This window comes from Athene cunicularia (assembly GCF_003259725.1).
Source record: "Athene cunicularia isolate RWA chromosome 9 unlocalized genomic scaffold, athCun1 chr9_part1, whole genome shotgun sequence".
In the NCBI taxonomy this organism is placed as follows: domain Eukaryota; kingdom Metazoa; phylum Chordata; class Aves; order Strigiformes; family Strigidae; genus Athene; species Athene cunicularia.
The window spans coordinates 19,071,327-19,094,665 of NW_020799110.1; the positions used below are offsets into that span (position 1 = coordinate 19,071,327).

Here is a 23,339-nt window from a genome sequence, read left to right on the forward strand (position 1 = left end):
ATATGGAGAGCAGCAGCTCTGCAGAGCCCCGGTCAGTGCCGGAGGAGGGCAGGAGGGGCTCCAGGCCCGGGGCAGAGGTTCCCCTGCAGCCCGTGGGCAGCCCATGGGGAGGCAGCTGTGCCCCGCACCCAGGGGGGCCGCGGGGGAGCAGAGACCCACCTGCAGCCCGGGGGGACCCCACGCCAGAGCAGGGGGTGCCCGGAGGAGGCTGCGACCCCGTGGGAAGCCCGCGCTGGAGCAGGCTCCTGGCAGGGCCTGTGGCCCCGTGGAGAGAGGAGCCCGCGCTGGAGCAGGTTCCCTGGCAGGACTTGTGACCCCGCGGGGGACCCACGCTGGAGCAGCCTGTGCCTGAGGGGCTGCAGCCTGGGGGGGACCCACGCTGGAGCAGGCGAAGGGTGTGAGGAGGAAGAAGCAGCAGAGACAACATGCGATGAACTGACCACAACCACCATTCCCCATCCCCCTGCACCACTGGGCAGGGAGGAGGTAGAGAAAATCAGGAGTGAAGTTAAGCCTGGGAAGAATGGAGGGGTGGGGAGAAAGTGTTTTGAGATTTAGTTTTATTTCTTATTATCCTTCTCTGATTTGATCGGTAATAAATTAAACTAATTTCCCCAAGTCAAGTCTATTTTGCCCGTCACGGTAATTGGTGAGTGATCTCTCCCTGTCCTTATCTCGAATCACAAACCTGTATATTTTCTCTCTTCTGTCCAGCTGAGGAGGGGAGTGATAGAGCAGCTTTGGAGGGCACCTGGCGTCCAACCAGGGTCAACCCACCACAATAGAAAACTATGCTGGAAAAATCTTGGTCTCTTGTTTTCAGGACTCTGCATAGCTTGACTTTCCATTTCCTTAAAACAGCTCCCTTAGTGAGGTCAAACACCAAGAATATGAGCCAGCACACCCACCCCAACACCATCTCACGTTGCTGCTCTCCCCTGGGCACTGCCGCTGACTACAAAGCCCAGCAGGAGGGAAGATGCCAAAAGTGCATTATTTTAAAGATTAACTGTAGGTACGACCTAGCTGTAATCATCCTTCTCCGTAACACTCAGCAGACGTGGATTGTCTGAAAAGGTATAAATGTCTATTACCTAGCAATGGAAATTTTAATGACTGTTATCTGTTCAGTGGTAAATGTCCAGGAGCCTCTAACACTCACAGAGCAGGAATGATCCCAGCTAGCTTTCCAAAACTGACAGAGGTGGTTAAATTAGGAGGATAAATTACCAGGTTATCTGAGGTAACAGCCATGCAGCTCTCCATGGTCACTGAGGGTTCAGCTAGGTGAATCCCCTCTGCAGGCACCTCTCTTCACATAACCAACCCACAGGGAATCTGCATTATACCCCTAGTTTACACATCTCAGAGGAGGTAGGATAGATCTCAGTGAAGAGTACACTCGATCCTTCTACAAGCATGTTTTATTATTTAGCTACCTAAATACAAATTTAAGGAGCCAACTTGTACCTAAAATTCTTGCCTATCAAAGATACATACTCAGATAAACTATTGATGGATTCACTTCATTTGGTGCAAGGCAATAATTACATGGTCAAGTCCATTCTGTGAATGACAGGCCTTTCCACTTTGCTATATTTTATTCAGATAAATCATAAAATAAGTGAAAGCTCTCCTCAGTTTTGGAAGGTAATGGTTAGTCTGTCCATCACATTGGCATTCTGCGTTGTGTGCACTGATGGGGTTATATGGAGGAAGAAAAATGCTGGGGGTTCAGGTAGATACCAGGCAAGTAATGAACTGAGCTACAATTTTTTTTTAATATAAGCCACAAAAAATTTCAGTGTTGATTCTGATATATTTTCTAGCTATTTCTTCATTCCTTCAATACAAGTTGAAACTCCTTAATTCATAGCAGTTCACATATCTTCATTCCCTCCTCTGAGTTATTCCTTCTAATCTCAGCATGGCTTCTGGATTTTACTTTGATCATCACTGCAAAGTTTAAATCTTCTTTCCTTGCTTAAATTGGAGCTAGATATCACTGCATGGTCCTCCCCACAAGAAGACATCAAGACCTTAAGAGGCATGCAGACCTTCAGAATTAAGATAGCATACCTCAAGGAGGCAACAGTAAAGGACAGTGCTGTCTTCCCACTGAAAAGCGAGGAACTAACAGGCAGCATGAAGAGAGGCTGCACATTTGCAGATAAGGTACACGGTTTTGTGGGTATCTGTCTGAAAATGGGCTCTGCTTTGCAGAAAAGCTGAAATACCACATTGTAACTATCAGGAGGTTCATTTTCAAAGGGTGTGTTTTCCTTCAGATCATGGATCTTCGTTATAAACCTACACTGCTGTGCTGCTATGCAGCTTAATACGTGTGATTTTCCAATAGCTGTCTACATCTTAAAATAAACTTCAGTTTGCAAAACTCATCTGCAGAAAAAAAATCTAGAGATAGTTATGATGGCTCCCTTTTCTCAAAATGGAAACCAGTGGTTTTTTGGTGTGCTAAGCTAAATTTTGGAGAAGCCTGGCAGTGACCTAGAGATGATTTTATGTACATTAAAAATCTGGATGCGAGATTCTCTGTTCTCCAGCAGAGGGACTTCCACAGTGCAGGCTGCTTGAAATGTTTTTATCTTTTGTGGCAGCCATGGTCCGTACACATGTATCCTGTATGCGGCAGGGATTTTTGAGTCCATCAATAGAGCATAATCCTTTGTTACCCTGAGGTGAAGATGTGGAGAATGACAGGATGCAGGGAAGCATCCCTGTATCGCAGTGACACCTGTGACTCCAAACCCTGCTTGCTTTACACAAGTGAACAAGCTTGTTCAGTCTGGGGGCTCTGATATGACTGAGAATTTACCACTGCAGGGTGAAGCACCTGACCATGCCTGCTACAAAAGTCTCAGGCACTAGCACAGATGCTCCAGCAATATGAGTGATGAATTACTTATTGGGGCAACCTTGGACCATGTTTATTCTACTTTATAAACCTCACATGGTGGTTCTACTGTTCTCTGTCCATTTGTATGGCTACAAACAACTGGTACTTGCTTTAATTTCATATGAAGACTAAACTCAGATGGACTTTCACTATTTCTATTTTTATTCACACATTTCTTATCTCTAATATATAATTTACTGTACTTTCTAGAACATTTTTCCATTCCCTGTACAGTCTCTAACACCAGACAACCTTTACAAGGCATTGTGTTCTGTGATATCTAGAACACTTCTCTGCTACTTACACTCCTCTTTAGGATATTTGTATAAAGATAGCTATTTAGGAACTATAGCTATATGCCACTTCTGTAACTCAAATATATTCCATGCTTCTGCCATATTATGGTTCCGAGCTCTCTACTTGACTTCCTCTGCTACTTCCTTAATTTCTTAAACTTTGTCCTTACACAATCAATAACTTCAGTTCCAAGATAAACCTATGTTTATCTTTCAGTTTAAATTGAGTCAAATCACACCTTCATCCAAGGTTACTTCCTGCAACCAGCTCTTTCAAAATGCCCTCACCATTTACTAGAACTAAGTACAGAACAGCGCATGCTTTTTATCTGGCTCAGTGTGTTGGTAACAGCTGGCTGCTGCTGCACTACAAAATTTTAAAGTGTTCTCCATCTGAGACCAGCCACATAATTCATCTCTGCTTGTAGGCTCTTTCATTTGTAAGTGATCACCATAATGTTTACTATCAATACACCATAAACATGTTCTGTGAATATTACCTGGTTAATCCTCACAATTCCTATGCCAATAAACAAACAAGAAAATAAGGCATGGAGAAGTTAATTGTCAATAGTTACATCATTAGCCAATATTTGATTGGAATGATAATTTAATTTTCTTTAGATCAGACCTATTTTTAATTACTAAGCATCCTCACCAATTCCTTGAGTGATTCTGTATTAAAAATGATGGGTCTTGAGAGCTCAGTTGCAAATCTGATTTTTTTCCGAAGTTAAACATTTTGAAAAACATCAGTTTGGGATCCATGAAGATTTGAGAAAACTGATTAACAGTAATCTGTCCTTTCCCAGATACTGTATCCCTGTATGAATGTTAGCTGTACCCATCTCATCAACAAAGAAGATGCGTCCTTGTAAACTTCTGGAAAGTCTTAACTGCTGATTACAGTGTGGTTAAGGAAACCAGTATCAATACAATCAATAGCCACAGCACATGAAAATAAATACCCTGTATGCCACAATCTGTCAGATTCACAATGGGCTAACAACCCAGCCATTTCCAAACACATTTCACCTGCCATAGATTATTTGGACATTAAGATAGAATGGGTCTATAAAGAACACAATCAAAGTAATGTTTGAATCTGCCATGGAGATAATAAGACTTGTGTCATTCCACTGCAGTCAGGGTCACATCCACACCTTTAAAAAATTATTCCAACATAATAAATGACAACTTAATAGATGGACAGCTTTAAGGGAAGACTTAGGGAGAGAAAGTTTTTACTACTTTTTCTTGTTTTTTCATGAAGCTGTGTCCATACCATACATAATTCAATTAACAAGATCACCCTGTACAGTCACTTGAAAATTCCTCTTATCATTTTTGTTCCTTTCTTCTATATGAAGTGAGGTGGATTTTTCCTTCACAGTTTCAGTGAACCCTGGCTGCAGCTTCTAAGATGCTCATTATCTCTTCTATCACATCAGCTTCTGCTTTCAAGGCTTATTGTTTAGTTCTTAATATAAATCGAGAGACTCAAATCCCTTCAAAACACTCAAGGTGGCTTTTCCACTGAGTAACCAGTAAAGCATCATGTCTGCTGTAAGACCCATTTAATAAAAAATCATATACTATGTGATCACTGGGACACTTAAAACCTTTGGAAGTACAATTACCCTAATTTCTTCCTTAGATGAAGAAACACTCGATGTGGTATTTAAATGGGCTATCATTTTGAATCTCCGTTATGGATTGGATTTTCTCATGTAAAATAAGCTTTACAAGCATTTGAGGTTCTGTTAGGCATTATGTCCAGCAGGGCTCAGAAGTAATACAACAGCATCAGTTTTGCAGGTTAAAGAATTCTAACCTGTATGGACTAGGCTACCCAAATATAACCTTCCTCATGAGTAGCTGGCTGTCTGGATTGAGTAAATGAACGTTACTCTTCTGGTATTTACTTTGGTGAAGACCTCCTAGAAGCAACTCACTAGGCTACAAACAACTGCGTTATTGCAAAGGAGTCCTCAGGGAGTTTCCCACTCAAATCTCATTGAAATTCAGTAGGATTATGGGGACTAATTGCCTGAAAACCAACCAAAAATTCACCATCTAAATAAGGGTGTTTGTGTGGGTGTGTACATATATGTATGTGCACATATATACATATATGTTTATCTTTGTGCATATATGTACCCACACACATACACAGTGATGTGTAGGCCCATACACACACACACACACAAGTGATACAATACTGGAGTGCTCTGAGCTTGACAGAAGGCATTCACATTATGTTTAAGTGAAACCTCTTCTCTCAATTGCTACTCTCAGCAGTTAGTTCTGTCAAACTAATAATACAGGTCTGCGCAGCAAAATGATACAATATCAGTATTAGCATATAAAATAAAGGTAAGTATAGGTTTCCTATGTCTTTATTTCTTTTCCATTTTCTTGCTGTTGGAGAAATGTGCCAAACCCAAAGACTTTCATTTCTTTCTCAAGGATCTATGTAGCCTTTTGGTTTTGATGAAAAAAAAAATCTTTGTTTGAGATACAAGGAGATATTACTCCTTTGATTTGTTTTTTGATTCCTAATATACAATAACTACAGTGGACTATTTAACAGTCCTGTAAGCATTACATGGCCTATAGCTGAAAAGAGTGTAGCTGCCTTAACTAAACAAAATAACTTGCTGTAAGAGCAGTTTTCAGGACAGTGATAAATCACAGTGTAATACAATCATGCATTAAGCTCAAAACAAATGTGAGACTGGCACAAATATTAAAGTACAACTGGGCAGAAGTCAGGTATGTACAAGTCATTGATAAACATTGGTGCAAGTGCTTTAGACAAGACATTTAAAAGAAATTTACATAAAAACATAGATTAAATTTATCAAAGTTTGATAAATTTTAAAGACAGTAAAAAAGTACAGAAAACATGAAAAAATAAAAAACCCAGTCAATTCATACAGTACAGTTTTACTACATTTATCTTACAGAATGAAGACAGAAAAGGATACAAGGAATTAAGAGCAAAGAAAATTCTACTGGATGTGGCCAGTGGAATTTCATTGCAAATGAGAGATGTGCACACACAGATGCACGCACAGACACACAGAAAATAAAGACAAAACCCAAAAAAATCATTTACTGTAACAAATGACAGACACAGAGGTGAGAAACATTTGGCATGTTGCAGCACATGAAGTCATTCACGATTGGCTAACGATGGTACCTGGCTCGGCTGAAGATCACTGGCTTGCCTGAGCGGAGTAACGGATGGAGGAGGCACACCTGATGTGGATGCAGACCGACCTAATCTGCAACTTGCTTTAGGCTCTGCGAAGGAAGAGAGGAGAAAATACATCAGTGAACAGGAGGCGGGTTACTGCTGCAGTAAACTGAAACATAATGGTCCCAGGATTCCCTTGAAATGGAGACTCTAGGCTTGGTTTGTAGTTAAAGTCTTGGGCATCTGGCTGAATCATGAACAGAAGCTTGGGGGGGTGGGGATTAAGAAAGAACCCATCCCATGTCCTGGCCTCTTTCCTCTCCTCTAACATCTCTGAAGCTGAAGTATAGAGCATGAAACAGCAGAAAGACAGGAAGCATATAAACAACCTTCTTGTTGCCCCCTGCCCCCTCTGCCTTTTTCTACTCCTCATAATATACAGATGTGATTAAGAGAGTTACAGCAGCTTCTGGTTTCATCTCTCCATCCCAGAGCTGAGGGAGACAGTAGCCCAAAGACTGATTGTGCTGACAGAAAGCAGGAAATGCCAGAAAATGAAGGAGGGAGTGTATGAAAGTGATGAGACTAGTGTGGCACTTGGGGATTTGTAATTACACCAAAAATACTTGGAAATCTGATGTTAATGGCAGTGAATTGAGAGAAGTAGGAAGAAAGGAGAAAAATCAGAACATTAACAGTGGCAAATTCTGAAGTCAGTTGCCCAGAATCAAGGCAATTACAGAAGCAAAGGTTGCCTTGAGAGAAAGCTCTGTTCCAGAGAACAGCACAGAAATGACACCGTTATTTCATCTTCCTTCAGCTGCTGTACATGGATGCATTTCTCAGAAGGCTCCCCACTAATTTCCAGCACAGGTTACTACTGTTAATGTACTGACACGAAGGTTCCCATGCAGCTCAGGGGTCCTGGATGAAGGTTTTTGTGTCTGAGCCATGCTGACACCGGTGTGCTACCCCAGTGTTCAACACCCCATATCTGGTCTAGAAGAAACTCTCTTTTCCTGAGAAAAGGGTTTGGTGTTTCTGCCCCCCCAAAATATTTGTTCCTACATTTCCTGTTTATAGCTGAGGAAACATCTCTCAACCCATGACTTTTGACTCAGATGAATGTGTTAATTCTCTTCATGTTTTACAAGCCTTCCTCCCAACCCTGCACCTGTCTTTTTTATTTAGTGGGCAAACACTGAGACCAAGGACATGTGCACTCAGCAGACACACTTTGTACAATAACAGACTCTCAATTTTATCACTGATAGTACAGCTTTACCATGAATAACAAGTAATTATAATAATACCATGCCTCCTTACAATGGGTTTAAAGAATTCCTTCTACTAAATCTCGTTTTCAAGAAGAGAGGAAGGACCAATGCTTTGTGCTATCCTGTTTTAGCCTTTGAAGCACATTTTCTCACATATCTTTTGCTTGCATCTCTCTGAAATACATTTTCGCATGTCTCATTGACACTGCTGCTTTGTCTGTGTTTGTTTTATACTAATATCTCTATTTCCTACACGTATCTCTAGCATCATCATTAGCCACTGGTTGGGCCATTGTTTGAAAGGTTTGAAAGATGTCCATCACTAGCACATCCTTAAGGTCGCTTGGCACATCTTAGAAACTTGAGGACAGCTGGCATGTTACACCACCTACCAGCAACACACTGAAATGAGTTCTTCCAATCTCACTGATGCTTTTTCATTGTCACCTTAAATGCTTATTTTACTCAGATGTTTCAGAATTCAACAGGGTATGGAGAAGAGCTATCCACTTAAACTGGAGCACTTAAACCAATGAAAGCATCTGTATGGGCGAATATTCATCAACTAAATATTAATAGGTTGGTTAACATCCAGCTGGCTGAGCAGCAAAAATATTTATGCTGTTTGACAAATGCATTATTCAATGCACTCATTCCTAGTCAGTCTGTAAACATACCACAAGTCAACATGGCAATAAGTATGCAGAAAGGAGCAGACTCATCTCCCCCATAACCTTGCATTTTGTACATAATCTGGTGGTTTGCTTTTTTTGGACTCAGGTAGTTATTCTGAAGGTTTGACTAGATTTGGTTTCGTTCTGATGTCACACCGTGTGCCAGATTTCTGACTGTTTCTTTCAGTAATATAAATATAATAATGGAACTCATGTCTGTTCCCTCCTGGAATTTTTGGGGGGTTTCAGAGAGAACAAGAATTGGGTTTTCTTTTGTTGTGTTTCCCTGCTGCTAAGTAGAGACTCTGTTTTTGCTGTGACAAGCAGAATCAGACACCCAACATGTAAAAAACTCCAAGGCACTGTCTGCCATTGCTTCTGAATTATTTTCTTTGCTTTGGGAAAGCAGAGAGAAGTGTCATAATTTCCAATTTGGATATATGTGCAACAACATGAGATTACCATTTTCTTGCCAAAGAGACTCCTTTCATCTGGCATCAAAGAAATAAAACCTATCACACACAGATGAAGTATTAGTTCTTTTATCACCCTGTAATATATGTTACAGTATTAAGGAAACTACTGCGATTTTCATGGTGATCCTCACAAAAAGAGGTTTTAGAGACAGCTCCATCTAGCTTTTTTTTAAGTTCAGGAAGTTGGGTTATGCAGTGAAAAGGAAGTGGTTTTTTTTAATAGCCATTCCATTGGTCTCAGTGGGAATATTTTTAGACCAAATAAATACTCTATTCTACTGTAATTAGTGCTCTGAGTAACATCTTCACACTGCACATTACTGTGGGGGAAAAAAAAAAATCCATAAATGGTCTGTTGCATAAGTGATGCCCAACTCACAATTCTCTATTCTGCAGCATATTCTGTTCAGCTGTGTACAGCTTAACTGAGGCTAAGTGGATTTTGATAATTTCAAAATAATAATGATCACCTCAAGTAATAACTTCTGCTTTGGGCTATCTAAAAAGGAGTAAGAAGTCTTTTTGCATAATTATGCCCACCATCCAGTCACTTTCAGGATCTTTAACTCTTGGTTTTTTAAATGGTCATTTCAGCTCGTCTGCAAGCCCTGCATACTGATATTGATTCCTGTTCTGGAATGAAAGTGGGTTTTCCTATTTACTGATGAGAATCTTGAAGGAAGAACAACTTCTGACAGCAAATCTCAGGGATGCTTTCTAGAGTTTAATTCACGCTTATCATGTGAATGATACTGAGACAGCTCAGTATTAACATCTGCAATGAGTATTCTTGAGACTTCTTGAGAAGTTCCCTTTGTGTAGTTATGCACGGTGTGGAGCAGAGTTTTATCAGCCAGCCTGACAAGCATATAGGTAAGGCTCTGTAGCCATCTGTCCTCTGAGGAGGACCCATTTTCTCAGGGTCCATGATAACACAAGCTAAAATCCATCTAGCTCCATACTGATAAAGTTGCCATGGCACCCCATCTCTGCACTTTCACTTCACTGTGTGGGTGGGTCCTCTAGTTCTAAATCAAACCTGCCTGAAAGAGGGTTCCAGAGACTTGGCTCCAAACACAGGACCCTCTCTGCATCCACAGCTATGGGCCTTCTGACACTGCTGTAAGCCACTCAACTGCTGACAAGGGCTAACAGCCTACTGCCAAGCTAGGGAACCCATATGTCTAAGTGCTTTACTGGACTGGGGCCAGGGAATGCAGTGCACTTGAGTAGCCATTAGAGATGCCCGTTGCAATCAATGGGCAGCATGAGGTCTGAATTCACCAGATTGTTTGGGATAGCTAGAGAGCTGCATAACATATTTAGTTATGTTATGCACAAAAAATGTTCATAAAATTCAGTTGCTATATTTAACTGATGAAACTTTGGTGGTATCATTTTGCTCAGCTTCAAATGATGTATCCCTCACACTGTGCCATATTATGAAAAACGCACTGCTCACAAGTGCCTGAACCACCTCCAGGAGCGACATGCAGACGCAGTCTAATGACAGTAGGAGTGGCGCGTCAGCTGTGTCTCTGTCCCCTGTTATGTCACCCACAGCGGCCACATTTCCAGCAATGCTAGTGTCTGGGACCACAGCCACCTCAGCCTGAAGCAAACCCACACACGCAGCCAGCTGCAATGGGACCACCATTACTGGACTCTCAGGTTTAAGCTGAGTCCTGACAAGGCAAGTAGGATTACTCATGGACATAAGCAAGTGGACAGCTCCAAAGGACAGCATTAAGGATGAGAATTTTAGCAGAGACTATCCAACACAGAAATACAGACTTTCCAATCATGAATAGGATTGCCTTAAAATTGTGTACTTCATTATGTATTCAAGCACTCACATAAATGACCTGTTTTCCAAAAGTGCAAGTGCTGTCATTGTAACTAAACATGTAGAGGAGAGGCTTGGCTGGTTGCATTTGGGGCAAGGGGTGTTGTTGGATTTTTCTCAATAAAGCAGAGTGCTGAAATGCGACAAGATTTTATGGAAATATTTTTGGTCAGTTTTATACCAATGTGCTATGGTTTTCTATATTCTCCAGAAATACAACAGCTCTGCATGTTTTTTTTTTTTTTATTTTTGGATCTTAACGGGAAGAGTTCTTTTATTCATCCAAGGAAGCCTGCATTCTGCCTATCCTAATCTTAATTCAAAAAAATACCCTGGCTGTCACTTACATTGGAGAAGCTTCTTATGCTGTCACAGTCTCTCCTTTGCACATGAAAAGAGAAATATTGCTTATTTGCTACAGCTGCCAAGAAGCACGTTTTGAATTAAACAAGGCAATGTGACAGGCTGAGAGTAATCACATGCAAAAAAAGAGAAAAAAGAAGAAAAAGAAAACATGCATACTGGAAAAATGAATCACACCTATTATCGTCATACTGGCCTGGCCATGCTGATCTCCTAAAAAGAGATGAGTAAGCTGAAACATTAACTTGAAATTATGAAACCTTAATAAAGAATAAACTCTATAGTATTCTTTCGCTTAAAAAAAAAAAGGATTTAGGACTTCACCTGCAGAAGCCACTTAGTGCTGAAATAGCACAGCAACCTGTCAAACTGAACACTTTTCACAAAGGGAGTACTGAACCTGTGGAACTCAGTGTTCCAAGATACCCATAGGTCAAAAGCAAGTCAGGTGATGAGAAAAAACATATCTGTGTTAGATGGGGTATGTTTTAAACTAAGATTTGTTCTGAACTGTCATGTCTCAGGTCTATGTCAATGGCTGAAGCAAGGAGGGAAGGCATCATGTCCTATCAGCAGTGTCTTTTCCACAAAATTTCTTGCTATTTTTCACTGAAGCTTCTGGCATGGGCTACTGTCAATCTTGGGGCTCTAGATCATAAGGACAATTATGCATTGTTCCAAATAGTTGTAAATGCCACTGCTGCAGAGTGTGCACTTCTACAGCCCGTCTCTGTGACTGTGATCCTACACCCTGGAGATCACACACCTGGCTCATGGTGCAGTGGCTTGATGCCCTTAGCGTACAGCCCCAGTACTACTCATTTTAGTTTAGGTGACAGGCAGTGCTAGGAGACAGCTTGTATGCAGACAACATGGATGATCAGTGTAGACAAGGTCTGGAAGCATTGCATCCTGGGCTGGACCTCTCTGGGCAGGCTGCCCAGTGACATGGACCTCCAGCATTAAGTTGCCCTCACTTGGAGAATCCTTGAGGATTTAGTGTATTCTGATACTGCCTGTGAGGAGAAAATTGAGGTGTTGGTGGGAGTATTCAGTTGTCTTTGAGTGAAGCAGTCCTAGCTAGCATGAGTTGGTACTTTGCCATTACTTCCTTCTTGTACCAATGAACACGTCTTGCGCCTTGGACTTTGCAGGCATCACTCCATTCCCAAAGAGCTTGAACTTAACTATTCATTACTTTTGCAAATCCACAATGCTAGCCAGTAATTCCAGTGAAGGGTGGACATTTACTGCCTTCCTGATTATCTACAACGTTTTCAGCTAGAATACTAATGGACTGGCTGAGTGACAAGCTGATGGTGATTCAAAAACAGTATCTGATTTAAAAGGCAGCGCAGTGCCTGTCTCCAGCAGCAGGTGGCAATGCAAAATGCTTCATGGATGCAGTTAGGAAAAAAGCAGCAACATTCCAGAAAATACTTTTCAAAGCTCCTGGAGTGATGTTATCACAGCCTTCTGTTTCACAGATCTCGTTTGGCTGTTCACTACAATTGCACTGACTTTCCTAAATGCCGGCATGCCCCCAAACCACTTAAACCACTTTCCATAAGAAATGATAGGATGCCAAGAAACAGAAAGTGGCCTTGAGACATTATGTGACAGATGAGGGAACCATCAAGCATTAGAGACAGTGATACCCATGTGCACCTGACAGGCCGGTCTCATTTGAGCAATGCAACCAGAAAGCTCAAGATTCTGTTTGGAGGTGGCTCATTTCCCCTCTGATCTTACTAGCAGGTGCAGAGATGAGGAGAACTCACAAAAAATCAATACTCTCACGCAGGTATTTGCTTAGACCACCCCAGTTCCTAGTTAATCTGTGCCTAAGCAGAGCTGCCTGTTGAGCACACATGAGAAGCCCTTTCAAATCCTTTTTGGTTTTGTAGCAGAGCAATTCAACTCCATTTTCTTTAAAATATTCCAATGCTGTCCTCATAAATGCCTGTACCATTGTGAACTAGGAGGCAGGCAACAAACTGTGGTGTTTCAAGGACATGTCTGCACAAAAAAAGTACCCTTTTTTCTTTTATCTGTGATGTTGGAAAGAGAGCAACAGCAACGATGACTTTACTGGGGACTGCCCTGATTCTGTTTGGCCCTGTGATAAATCTAAATTCTAAATTCCTAGCACAAAATTATTTTATCTCCTTGACTCCAGAAAGCATTTGTATCCATACAGATTTATTAAATCCCTCTTCTTGCATTCTGTTGCAGTTCTAATTTAATTGTGAAGAATGAACTGATACAGTTCATGTACAAGTTCATTGAGGAGAACTGTGTACAGCATTTTGAATGCAATGCCCCACCGATTAAAGGTAAAACACGTTGCTCAGGCAACAGCTAGAGACACAGGGGAAAAATATTCATGGCAGATGAGAGGCAATATTCATCAAATGAAATGTCATAAAAACTGTGGGGAAAGGAAAATCATAATCAGCTCTCAGATTTTAATCATAAAAAAGGAGTAAAAATTCAGCCAGTAAAATATTTCCATAATTTTTCTTTGACAGTCCTAGCTATGTAAGACAAAGTCACAGTTAACTAAATCAAGGCATGATTCAACAACTATTACAGATTGCTGATGCCAAATGAAGATTGAGGCCAACATGTTTTGTCTGCTTTTGGAGATCAACCAACTCTTTAAAATAAAACTGATGCAGGAAGGTTGGACAGAAGTGCTATATCTTGCTAAGAATTTATTCTTTAATATTCATTTCTCTTCCATTGGGCTCTGTACTGTCATCTCACAGAACTGAAAAGGTTGGTACACACCTCTGGTCTAATTATCAGATGTCCCAATATTTTGATGTGGTACCTTTAAACCCACCCTTTTACCTGCATTAGCACAGATGACACTAATGCACTGCGAACAGAATTTTTAACAAAGCTGTGAATTAATCTGGAAAATTCCTACCTACCAGGATGCTTTGTGAGAACAGACAAGTAAGGAAAACGCAGTAATGCCCAAATAACCTGTGCTAGAGTCATGAAATTTGCAGAGAAGTCGCTTATGCTGCCTCAGGAAGGACTGTTTGGGGGGGTCTGTAGGAAGAAAAGCTGTACTACACAATTGCTGCAAACGATATGTCACATCAGCAAAGCCTATTCAAGTTATATACTGAGTTTCAGGTGTCATTTCCAGCAATGTAGGGAAAATGTGAGTCCCATTATCACACAGGGAGGTGATGCCCTGGGTGAGGGGCAAACGTCTGCTAGCCTGGTACTGTAAAGACTCCTCTCTGCCACTGACTGCCCAGCGATCTCTCATGCAGGAACAATTTATTGTTTGAGTAGCTCATTCATAGTCTTATGCTTACTGAACGTTGACCACGAGGCTCCAGTATTATATATGCCAACTGTTTTTAAAGTGGATATTTTTCACAATCCAACCAATAAGCAATGAAGAGAACTGTCAAATCTCAACAAGTAACAATGCAGTGCTTGTGCTGGACCTATACATATCTGTTTACAGATGTTCATTCATGTATCAGTTCTGTTTGTCTTAATTTGTAAACAGGGCTGCATTATTTTACACAGTTTATGGCAATTCACTGGGTTTTATATATATATATATATATATATAAAAAATTTGATTAATAAAATGGATAGGTATGAACTTGAGACTTCTGAAACCCATAGTCACTTTTCTAGAAATTTATGTACAAGCATAAAGCAAAGGCTGCCCATGTCCACTCGCTACCTATCAGTAAGACAGCCTTGTTTATGAACTTCTTCCTTAGGTGCCATCCTGGGGGTGCCTTTGCTATAGTGTCCCTTTTCAGTGTTAAGTGGAATTCCTTAAAACAGATGAACACCATGTTTACATGCTTCTATTACCTGCCATCATTCCAGTCCTGTTCGAGTCCAGAGCACAAGCAGACAGCACAATGCTTATTACTGTAGCAGTCAATGGGCAGGGCAAATTCTAGAAGTTAGTTGGAAGTCTAAAGAATCCAGATGCTTACCTACATCTGTATATCATTAGAGATCCTTCAGCTCACAAGGAGATTCATGAGATATTCCCTGCTCTGCTCTCTGACATACCTGAGCTGTTGCTTCCAGCCAGCATGGTTGGACTGACAGAGGATCTCCCCAGCCTGCTAGACACCACAGGTGGGCCTGGTGTTCCATCCCATTCCTGAGCTTTCCCTGGCTCCCTGGAGGAAGCTGTCCCGTGATGGCCTCCCCTCTCTTTGTTTTCCAGCTTTGGTAGTGGTTCAGTGCTGTGACTTCTGATCTTCAGTTCATCTAGTGGTTCTAAAAAATACACAAATGCACATTTCATTATAGAGTGTCTGCTAATTATCCACATCATATAACAATCTTTTGCTCAATGTTCCATATATACCAAGCATAAATCCTTTAAGGCCAGATTATATATGGGTTTAGTATCTAGGCTTAAAACCTATAGTTTATGTAGGTTTCAATACACTTTTTAATTATTAAAACTATACACAGTGCAGCAGATGGATAAAATATAACTTTTCTGTTACAACTTTTATATGCCAGGAAAATATTTTTGAAAATTATATCCTATGAATTATGTTTTTATTAACAATTTATGGAAATATTTGAATTCTTTTCAGCTGTCATTTCATTGGGAACAAGTTCTTCAGGCACTTTCTAAGGAAGCACTCTCCTAAGGCACTATTGAGCAAGCAACATATCTGTTAACTCCTCGTATGTTCCAGTAAAAAGCAAATCCACAAAAATGTACAATGTTAATATTTTAGGTGTGCCTTCCACCATAACCTAGAGAATAAAATTTAACTTGGTTGGAAAATCCTTAGTGTCAGAAAATGGCTTTCTGCTTGCAACACCATGAGTTAATATAAGGAGGAGAAATTCAAAAAACAATTGAATGATTTTTCAAGTGAATCAGGGATGTCTGCTTTCTTCATGGGTGGTGGTTTTCTGTTCTTTTCTTGAGACCCTCATTTCTTTTCTTGCAGGTTGAGCAATGCATGGAGAAACAATTCATTCCTGATCTTTTCCATCTGTAGCTGTGAAAAATTCACATGAAAAACTAGATACAGAAGAAACATTAGATTGCTTTTAGTTGTAACAGCTAATTACTGTGCTAGTCAAGTTATTCAAAGTTTGCTGAACTGTCTGACTCATTTTAGCAAAAAAAAACCCCTTCTGGCACCAGAATTTTATACCTCATATTTAAACCCAAAGACATCCCTATGTGATACTCTCAATTCTAGTCGTTCATATTTATAAATCAAACACCCGATGTACCTTAATTTTTTTAAGTATCCACAGTCTTGGAATTCACATTTGATAGAGATAGGCAATCTTTCCTTGAGCCCTATCTCATAATCTTATTGTGGCTTGAAGGGATATTACAAGATTTAGGAGAGCCAAGCAAAGGGAAAATGCCAGGAGCCATTCGCAGGCAGGAGATGACAGCAGCTCCCCAGGGGACCCATGCGGAATGGCAGTGGCCTGGCTGTGCAGGACTGCCACAGATGCAACAGCAAAGTTTGTCTCTGCAGCCACTTCCTCTCCCAATTATCCTCATGGACAGGAACTGGGACTACCCAACAGGAATTGCCACTCAGATGATACCGTCTCAGACAAAAACCCACATTCAAACCACTTTAATCCATCTGTGGCTTAAAACACACACACTGTTTACACTTGCTACAGCAAACAACAGAAGATGCAATATTAGATATCTATATGGTATGGTAGAGACCCTACCTCTGCCCAGCTGTAACAAAATCTCATGTTGTTTTGGGTGCTTTGACATGCTAGTCTGTAGATGAACTTGATAAGCAACAACACAGTCAGCCCAAAGTTTCCTCAGTGAAATATCATATAGGACACATGTAAAAATATCTAACTGGATACGCAGTGCAATCCGTAATCATTAGTGTACTTCATTAATTACTATCAGTTAACAGTAAAAATTAATGTTAAAGGTATCATACTACAACCTTCAAGATTTTTTTTTTAATTACTCACAGTAGTAAGACTCCATGAGAAAATGATAAAACTACTCCAGTTCAGCAAGTTTTGTAAATAGGACTCGGTGACATTTTATGTGACAAAGACCTTAAAAAAAGGAAACATTTTCCTTGAACTTTTAGGTCACTTACCTACTTTAATATATGCAAAAAGACACTGTAATGAAAATCCAAACTGTTTGTTTTTCCTAGTTGGCAACCCCAGCAGGGTACAAGGTTGAATTCTGTATCAATATAACATGACATCTGCCTTTCAGGGACCTTTGCTACGAACTGTCTGTAACACAGCTCTGTCTGTGACTGCATGGAGAGACTTGCTAATACAAAAAGCCACGCAAAGAGATGTAGAGCCCGAATTATAACGAGAGTTGAACCATTTCAGTTATCAACAAAAAATGCTCTTATATTTTTCTGAGCATTGATGTATCAAAAATAATTACGTACTTTTTCACAGATACATGCAATCATATCTGAATTTTTCCTTTATACCAATACCATTCACTTCTTTAAGATACTGCTTATCTGGGAAAAGGAAAGATATGAACAAAGTTTCAAAATTCTTTGGAAATGCATACAATCCTCTTTCCCACAATACAGGATACTGTCTAGATTGCAGCTCTTCCTTTCCAGCAAAATGAAGAGAAAGCCAAATGAATAGAGTATGCTTTAAAAAAGTCAGAATCAGGCTCTGCAAGTGCCCCACCAACTTAATGCATCATTCAATAGGTTTAATTTATGATGTCACTCAGCTGCTATTGGAAATGCTATGATTACCTTAGTTAAAACCTTCATTGTGTGTGCCTCCTTGACACTACTTGAACCCCACCCTTGAAACATCACATGCTCATGCAGTCAGCTCTTAGCTGCAGTGGAAACACCCTGGTTGAGTGTGGAGCTAAGGATTTATCCACTTCAGTTTACTTAACAGAGGAGCATTTGTACTTGTTGCCTGATAAAAATGATTTGTGCATTCTTAGTTTTATTATCAGCTGAATCAAAGCACAGCAGTTCTCTGCAGCCAGCTGGAAACTACGGAAATATTCAGACTAAATAAAGATTTGGCTTATAGTCTACTTCTTTATAAGGTGTAGAAAATCAGTTTTCAGCTGGCTGTCTAGACTTTGTAAATTTACATTCCACTATCCTTTCTTGGGGATTTGCAGTTCACAGTTTATCTGAAAAGTAATATATCCTAAAAATGAAAAGCAGATTGAATCAGATTATAATGTCATGCAACCCATCACAGAGGCTGAATCATTATTGTTTGGTGATCACTATCAGTAACATTGATACACAGTCAGAAAAACAACATGTCAGTGTTTTATATAGTTTCCTGTAATATTACTTTCCTGCTCACTTGTGAATACATTAAAAAATGAAAAAAAAAAAAAAAGTTATTTAATGCATCACTTTTGCTGAAGTATTTTGGGGAGGATTTTAGAATAATTTCAGCTTGCTTAATAAATGTCAATGGGAATCATACTCATATTCAATTAAAAAAAAAAATCACTGTGCTAGTTCTTGCTTGACTGAAAGAGTATCTCAGTTCTAACATGCCCGTGACAGCTCCAGAAATGTAGAACGCTCCCCTCCCGGGTCATGCTGCATTACTGGGACCTTTTGTTGACTGCCCCAGTCACTTCTATGTTTTTATACTGTCAACTACTCCCTTCTGCAAATGCAGTTCCATGGAGTAAACTCAGTGGCACAAATTATTGTGTCTCACAAAAGCATGTTTGCTGCTCTGCATTTTCGCTTGCACAGTCAGACACAAGGCACTGGCAGAAAGCAGAACATGCATGTAGCTGCTGGCTACAGTTACCTATGGGGTGGTGACCTTATCATCCATGAAAATCAAACCAGTGTATTTTAAACAGAATAACCCTTTATAAAAGCTACAGCAGGATTTAAACGGCCACTTTATCCACATTGATCCCATACTGAAAGCATGAACACTAACCAGTCATGTATATATTCTGCTGAAAGGTAACAGTACCTGCTGCACCGCTTTTTTTTTTTTTATTATTTTTTAAGAAGTGCAGAAACAGATGGAATCTAAGTTACCTCATGCTGTTAGAAACCTTAATTTGGAGTTAGGAGATATTGAAGCTCAGTGTTACACTGGGAGCTCACTCAATCATATGATGGCCACAGGCAAATCTTTTCACAGTCAAGTGCTGTATTTTGAAAGCTGAAATTATCATGGAAAGTACCTTTATTATTCAATAATTCCTAAGCCAAAATCGTACATAAAAATGTAAATTTCAAGAAATAATTCACTGCTTTAAATATTTATTGATACAGTTGGTTGAACTGCCATAAAGGTGTTCAGATGTTTCAAGCACTTCCAGGTGTCATTGTATTTCAATATGTAAAGATATGCATTTTTCTTATTTATTTCACCTGAATCGCAGGCTTTCCCATTTCAAGAACAAGATGGCAGCTAAAATCTCTTAGAGAGAACATATTTTACAAATAATTGACATGTACAATTTCCCCTTTATGAAAGGCCCCTTAATATCTGCAGACTAGGCAAGGCTGGCATGTGAGCTGTGGTTCTGGAACACTTGTAAATGCTAAAGGAAGTGAGAAACAAACTAAGTTAGTCAGCTGTAACTTGGACCAAAGCAAACTGAAAAATATATCTACGGAGAACATCTTACCTAAAAAACTGTCATTCAAACGAATCTGTGGCCAGTCTGCCACTCTGCTTTTAAGCACAAAGTCATTTCAGGTCCTGTTGGCTTCTTAGTGCAAATGATAAGTGATAAACAGCAGAACCTTTATTACAGCTTGGGGGTTTTGGGGGAAGAAAGAAAAGCAATTGTCTTAAGGAACTTAAAATGAGGGTTGCTCTCTGTCATTTCTCTCAGCTGTGAACTGAAATGTGTAAGTTAATCATCCATGAATTATTCATTTACTCTTTTTTTCTGTGTGTTTGTTAAAAACCTAAATAAATAATACATCACTCTAGGCAGAACTCGCATCCTGTGGGAAGTAAATGGTACTACTCACAGGATCTAAAATTCAGCATACACATACAGGTGTAAAGCAAAGCCAGTCACTTGGGATGGGGTTTAGACGTGTATCAGAACTCCTGATCTCCTCCAGCCTGGCATGCTGGACCTCACCTCACATGGCTGCAAGGCCAGCACAGACCTGGCCGAGGGAGCAGGAGGGATGAGCATCCCCAAGGGCACATCTGGCCATCAGGAGGGATGGAGACATGGGCTCAGCCAGCATGGGTGTGTGATCACCAGAGCTACCAGACACGTCCCAGGGAGCTGGGGCAGAGCTGCCGAGCTGGCAGCAGCCCTGCTCAGCAAGCCGTGTCCAGCCCAGGGCCCTGACCAGGGCACAGGCCAGGCACAGCTCCACCCATGTCCCGTGTCACACTGCCAGCGTGACTGCGGCACGCGCCCACCCGCCAGACCGGGCCCTTCCACGGACATTGGATGTACAGCAGCACTAAGCCCTTGAGGGAATCCCACAGATGCTTCTTTCTGCAAACCAGCAATTTTTATTTACGTTTATTACACATTTTAAAATTAGAGCTGCCTTTTGATGGCTTTCTTGATGTGTGGTGGCTTGTCTGATCTGCACAGCTGTAAATTTATCCTAACCTCTCCCAAAGAAAATAGGCTATCACTACCACATGCAAGAAACATGGATAATGCTCAGTGCTTAAGCCATTTTCCCCAAAAAATAGGAGTATATTATACTGTCAGTGAAAGCCATTTCCTCATCTTTATTAACTATGGTGGTTTGTCTATTCTGACTTCATCTGCTTGCTAATTAAGCAGAAGTTTGCTTTGCATATCAATTTTTAATACTCCTTTTTTACAGTTAAGTGAGAGTTGCAGCAGCCAGCTTGTTCAATTAAAAGCAGCTCTGACCTAGTTCCATGCAAAATCAATAGAAATCCTGAAAGAGTCTCACAAACGATTTAGCATTTAAGGAGACATGGCTGAAATACTTCTCAGTGTTCACTGAGCACATGTTTCTGTAAGCAGAGTGGGGGTTTTTTTGTTTTGCTTTATATGGTAAAATCCAGTGGAGATCACATCTGCTTGCTACAGACCTCCAAAGATCAGCTCTGCCTGCTGCAGACAGCAAGGGGAGTGGAAAGAGGGATTGCTGAAGAAATGCATTTGGTTTATTTTCTGTGGCTATTCCAAAGCTGCTAAGTGGGCAATCCTGGCTAGGAAAAGAAGACAGGAAAAGAAAAAGCCTGCGCTGCAGTTAATTGAAGACTAACAAAAAAAGGGATAGATTTATCATCCCAAGCTTTAGAATAAATGGTATTCAATGAAAAGTATGAGTGTTGTAATCTGGTTGAAAAAAACAGAACAGAATAGAATTCTTTAAATTTCAATAAACTTCAGATGGCATTATCACTTCATCTTTTAAGTTTTAAAAATTCTGCATGGTAAAGCACACGTTTAACATTGCTCGAGGTCCTGGAGTAAGAGTAAAAATCTTCTTGTATATTGATGATTGAATGAAATACAGGGAAACTTGGTTTTGTCTTAAATAAGGAGATCCATTTGATCCAAGATGATTATATTTTGTCATACATTGTAGAAGTGATGACAATATAATACATCCTGTTTCCAACAAGGCCATCATTATTTCCTAATAGTTTCTTCCAAGACTGTGCTTGATCTTTCAGGTGTGCCCGTTCTGCTGCGGATCACCTCACAACCTGAACCTTTGACTGAAAAGACCATTATCTGGAAGATACGCATTGTACAGATGTATTACCAAAGCAAATAAAAAGCAATGTCCTGGGACTCTCACCATTAAATCAAACAGCATTCTTGGAAAGATTGGTTTTTTGGCACTCTATTAATAGGTTTGATATTTACCTTGGACCAGTCACAATTACATAATTAAGTAGAACACAATTCTCTGATATTCACTATATATTCTTTTATTTTGCTTTCAGAACTGGCCATGTTGGAACTTGGTGCACTTGGGAGAACCTCAACAGAAGCCTCTGCATTTCCAAGTGCCTTCCTGGGCAAACACCTAAGTACAGCAAGTCAAAGTGAATTCTGCCACTGACTTCAACGGAGCAAGGGTTTTCCTTCCAGCAGTTATTATTTGGGGCTAGCCAGCTACGCTGATTCATATGAATGTATAGCATAGTTGATACTGGTGAGCTAAAAACATTTTTTATGTAGTTTGTACACCCAGATCTCCTGCTGATAATCCAGGCTGACCTTTCAGTCAAACAACTAAATGTGTGCACATAAATTTCATACCTGTACATACATTGTCTATGTCTGTTTGCAGCAAATGGGATTTAAGTAGCAGAAAAAGGAAGGATACTATTTTGAGAAGTCTGAATGTGACCATCTTGTGAAACTTTCTTCTCTCCTCCACCTTCCTCTGTTGGTATCGTTGATGCTAGTCTTGGACTACTTACCAACACGCATATACTGCACAAGCATATACCATCATCTACACCCTAAACTCAACACTGAATGAAAGAACATACAGTTAAACAAAACATGAAATTAAACTGTAGAAATCAAGGACTGTAAAAGGTTGCCCAAGTGTTAACCAGCATTTGATTTGAAGAGGGTGCCTATTCTTTCTTAATTGTTTTCCTTCCCAATCGTGTTCATCTCGCCGCATGTTCATTCTGTTATTCAGGTTCTTAAATATACAGCCTTCATGTTTGGATGTGGAAACAATGGTTTGATGGGCACTGCACATGTCCTAGCACAGTATGGCAAGAAATAAGAAGCAAGGGCGAGCCAAAAAAGCTAAAATACACAGACACTTTATGAAAAATGCTTTTATAGAAAGTTCATGACCTTAAGTTTCAAAGCTTCACTTCAAAAATATCAATCTTTCATAGAAGTGCTGACTATATGAAACTTGCCAACATTTTTTTGATCAAGTTTTTTGCTGAAAAACAGCCTTTGAACTATATCAGCAGTTTGAATATATGGTTTTTCCATTGTTTGACCACCTTTATTTATTTTAAAGTGTATTTCTTCATCCAGATTCAGTAGTAAATGAAAATCTGTTGTTAGTCAGAAAAATGCAGATAGTAATGGACACTGGTTGTGAAAACTGAGGACAGAAACCCTCACTCTCATATTTTCACATTAAAAAATTAATTAGAAAGTTGGAGTAAAAATAAATTTTTTCCTGGCTTTTTTCATCTGTATTTTAACTACTTCTATGAAGAACATTTTTATTAATGCTCTTCTCTTTATTGACTCCATTAAAGAATGAGAAAATTTGCCTTTCATTGTTAGAACAAGTGTCCCATTGC

The 23,339-nt window shown here is 40.0% G+C and overlaps 1 protein-coding gene across 3 annotated transcripts in view; it reads right to left on the reverse strand.

The window, feature by feature from the left end:
• NYAP2 (neuronal tyrosine-phosphorylated phosphoinositide-3-kinase adaptor 2) overlaps positions 1 to 23,339 on the reverse strand; it is a 136,787-nt gene that overhangs the window by 22,047 nt on the left and 91,401 nt on the right. For all 3 annotated transcript variants that reach the window (XM_026854627.1, XM_026854626.1, XM_026854629.1), the window contains exons 4-5: positions 15,117 to 15,329; positions 6,419 to 6,522 (exon numbers count right to left, since the gene is read on the reverse strand). In XM_026854627.1, coding sequence (XP_026710428.1) covers positions 6,419 to 6,522; positions 15,117 to 15,329 — 317 coding nt within the window. The remainder of the gene's footprint in view (positions 1 to 6,418; positions 6,523 to 15,116; positions 15,330 to 23,339) is intronic.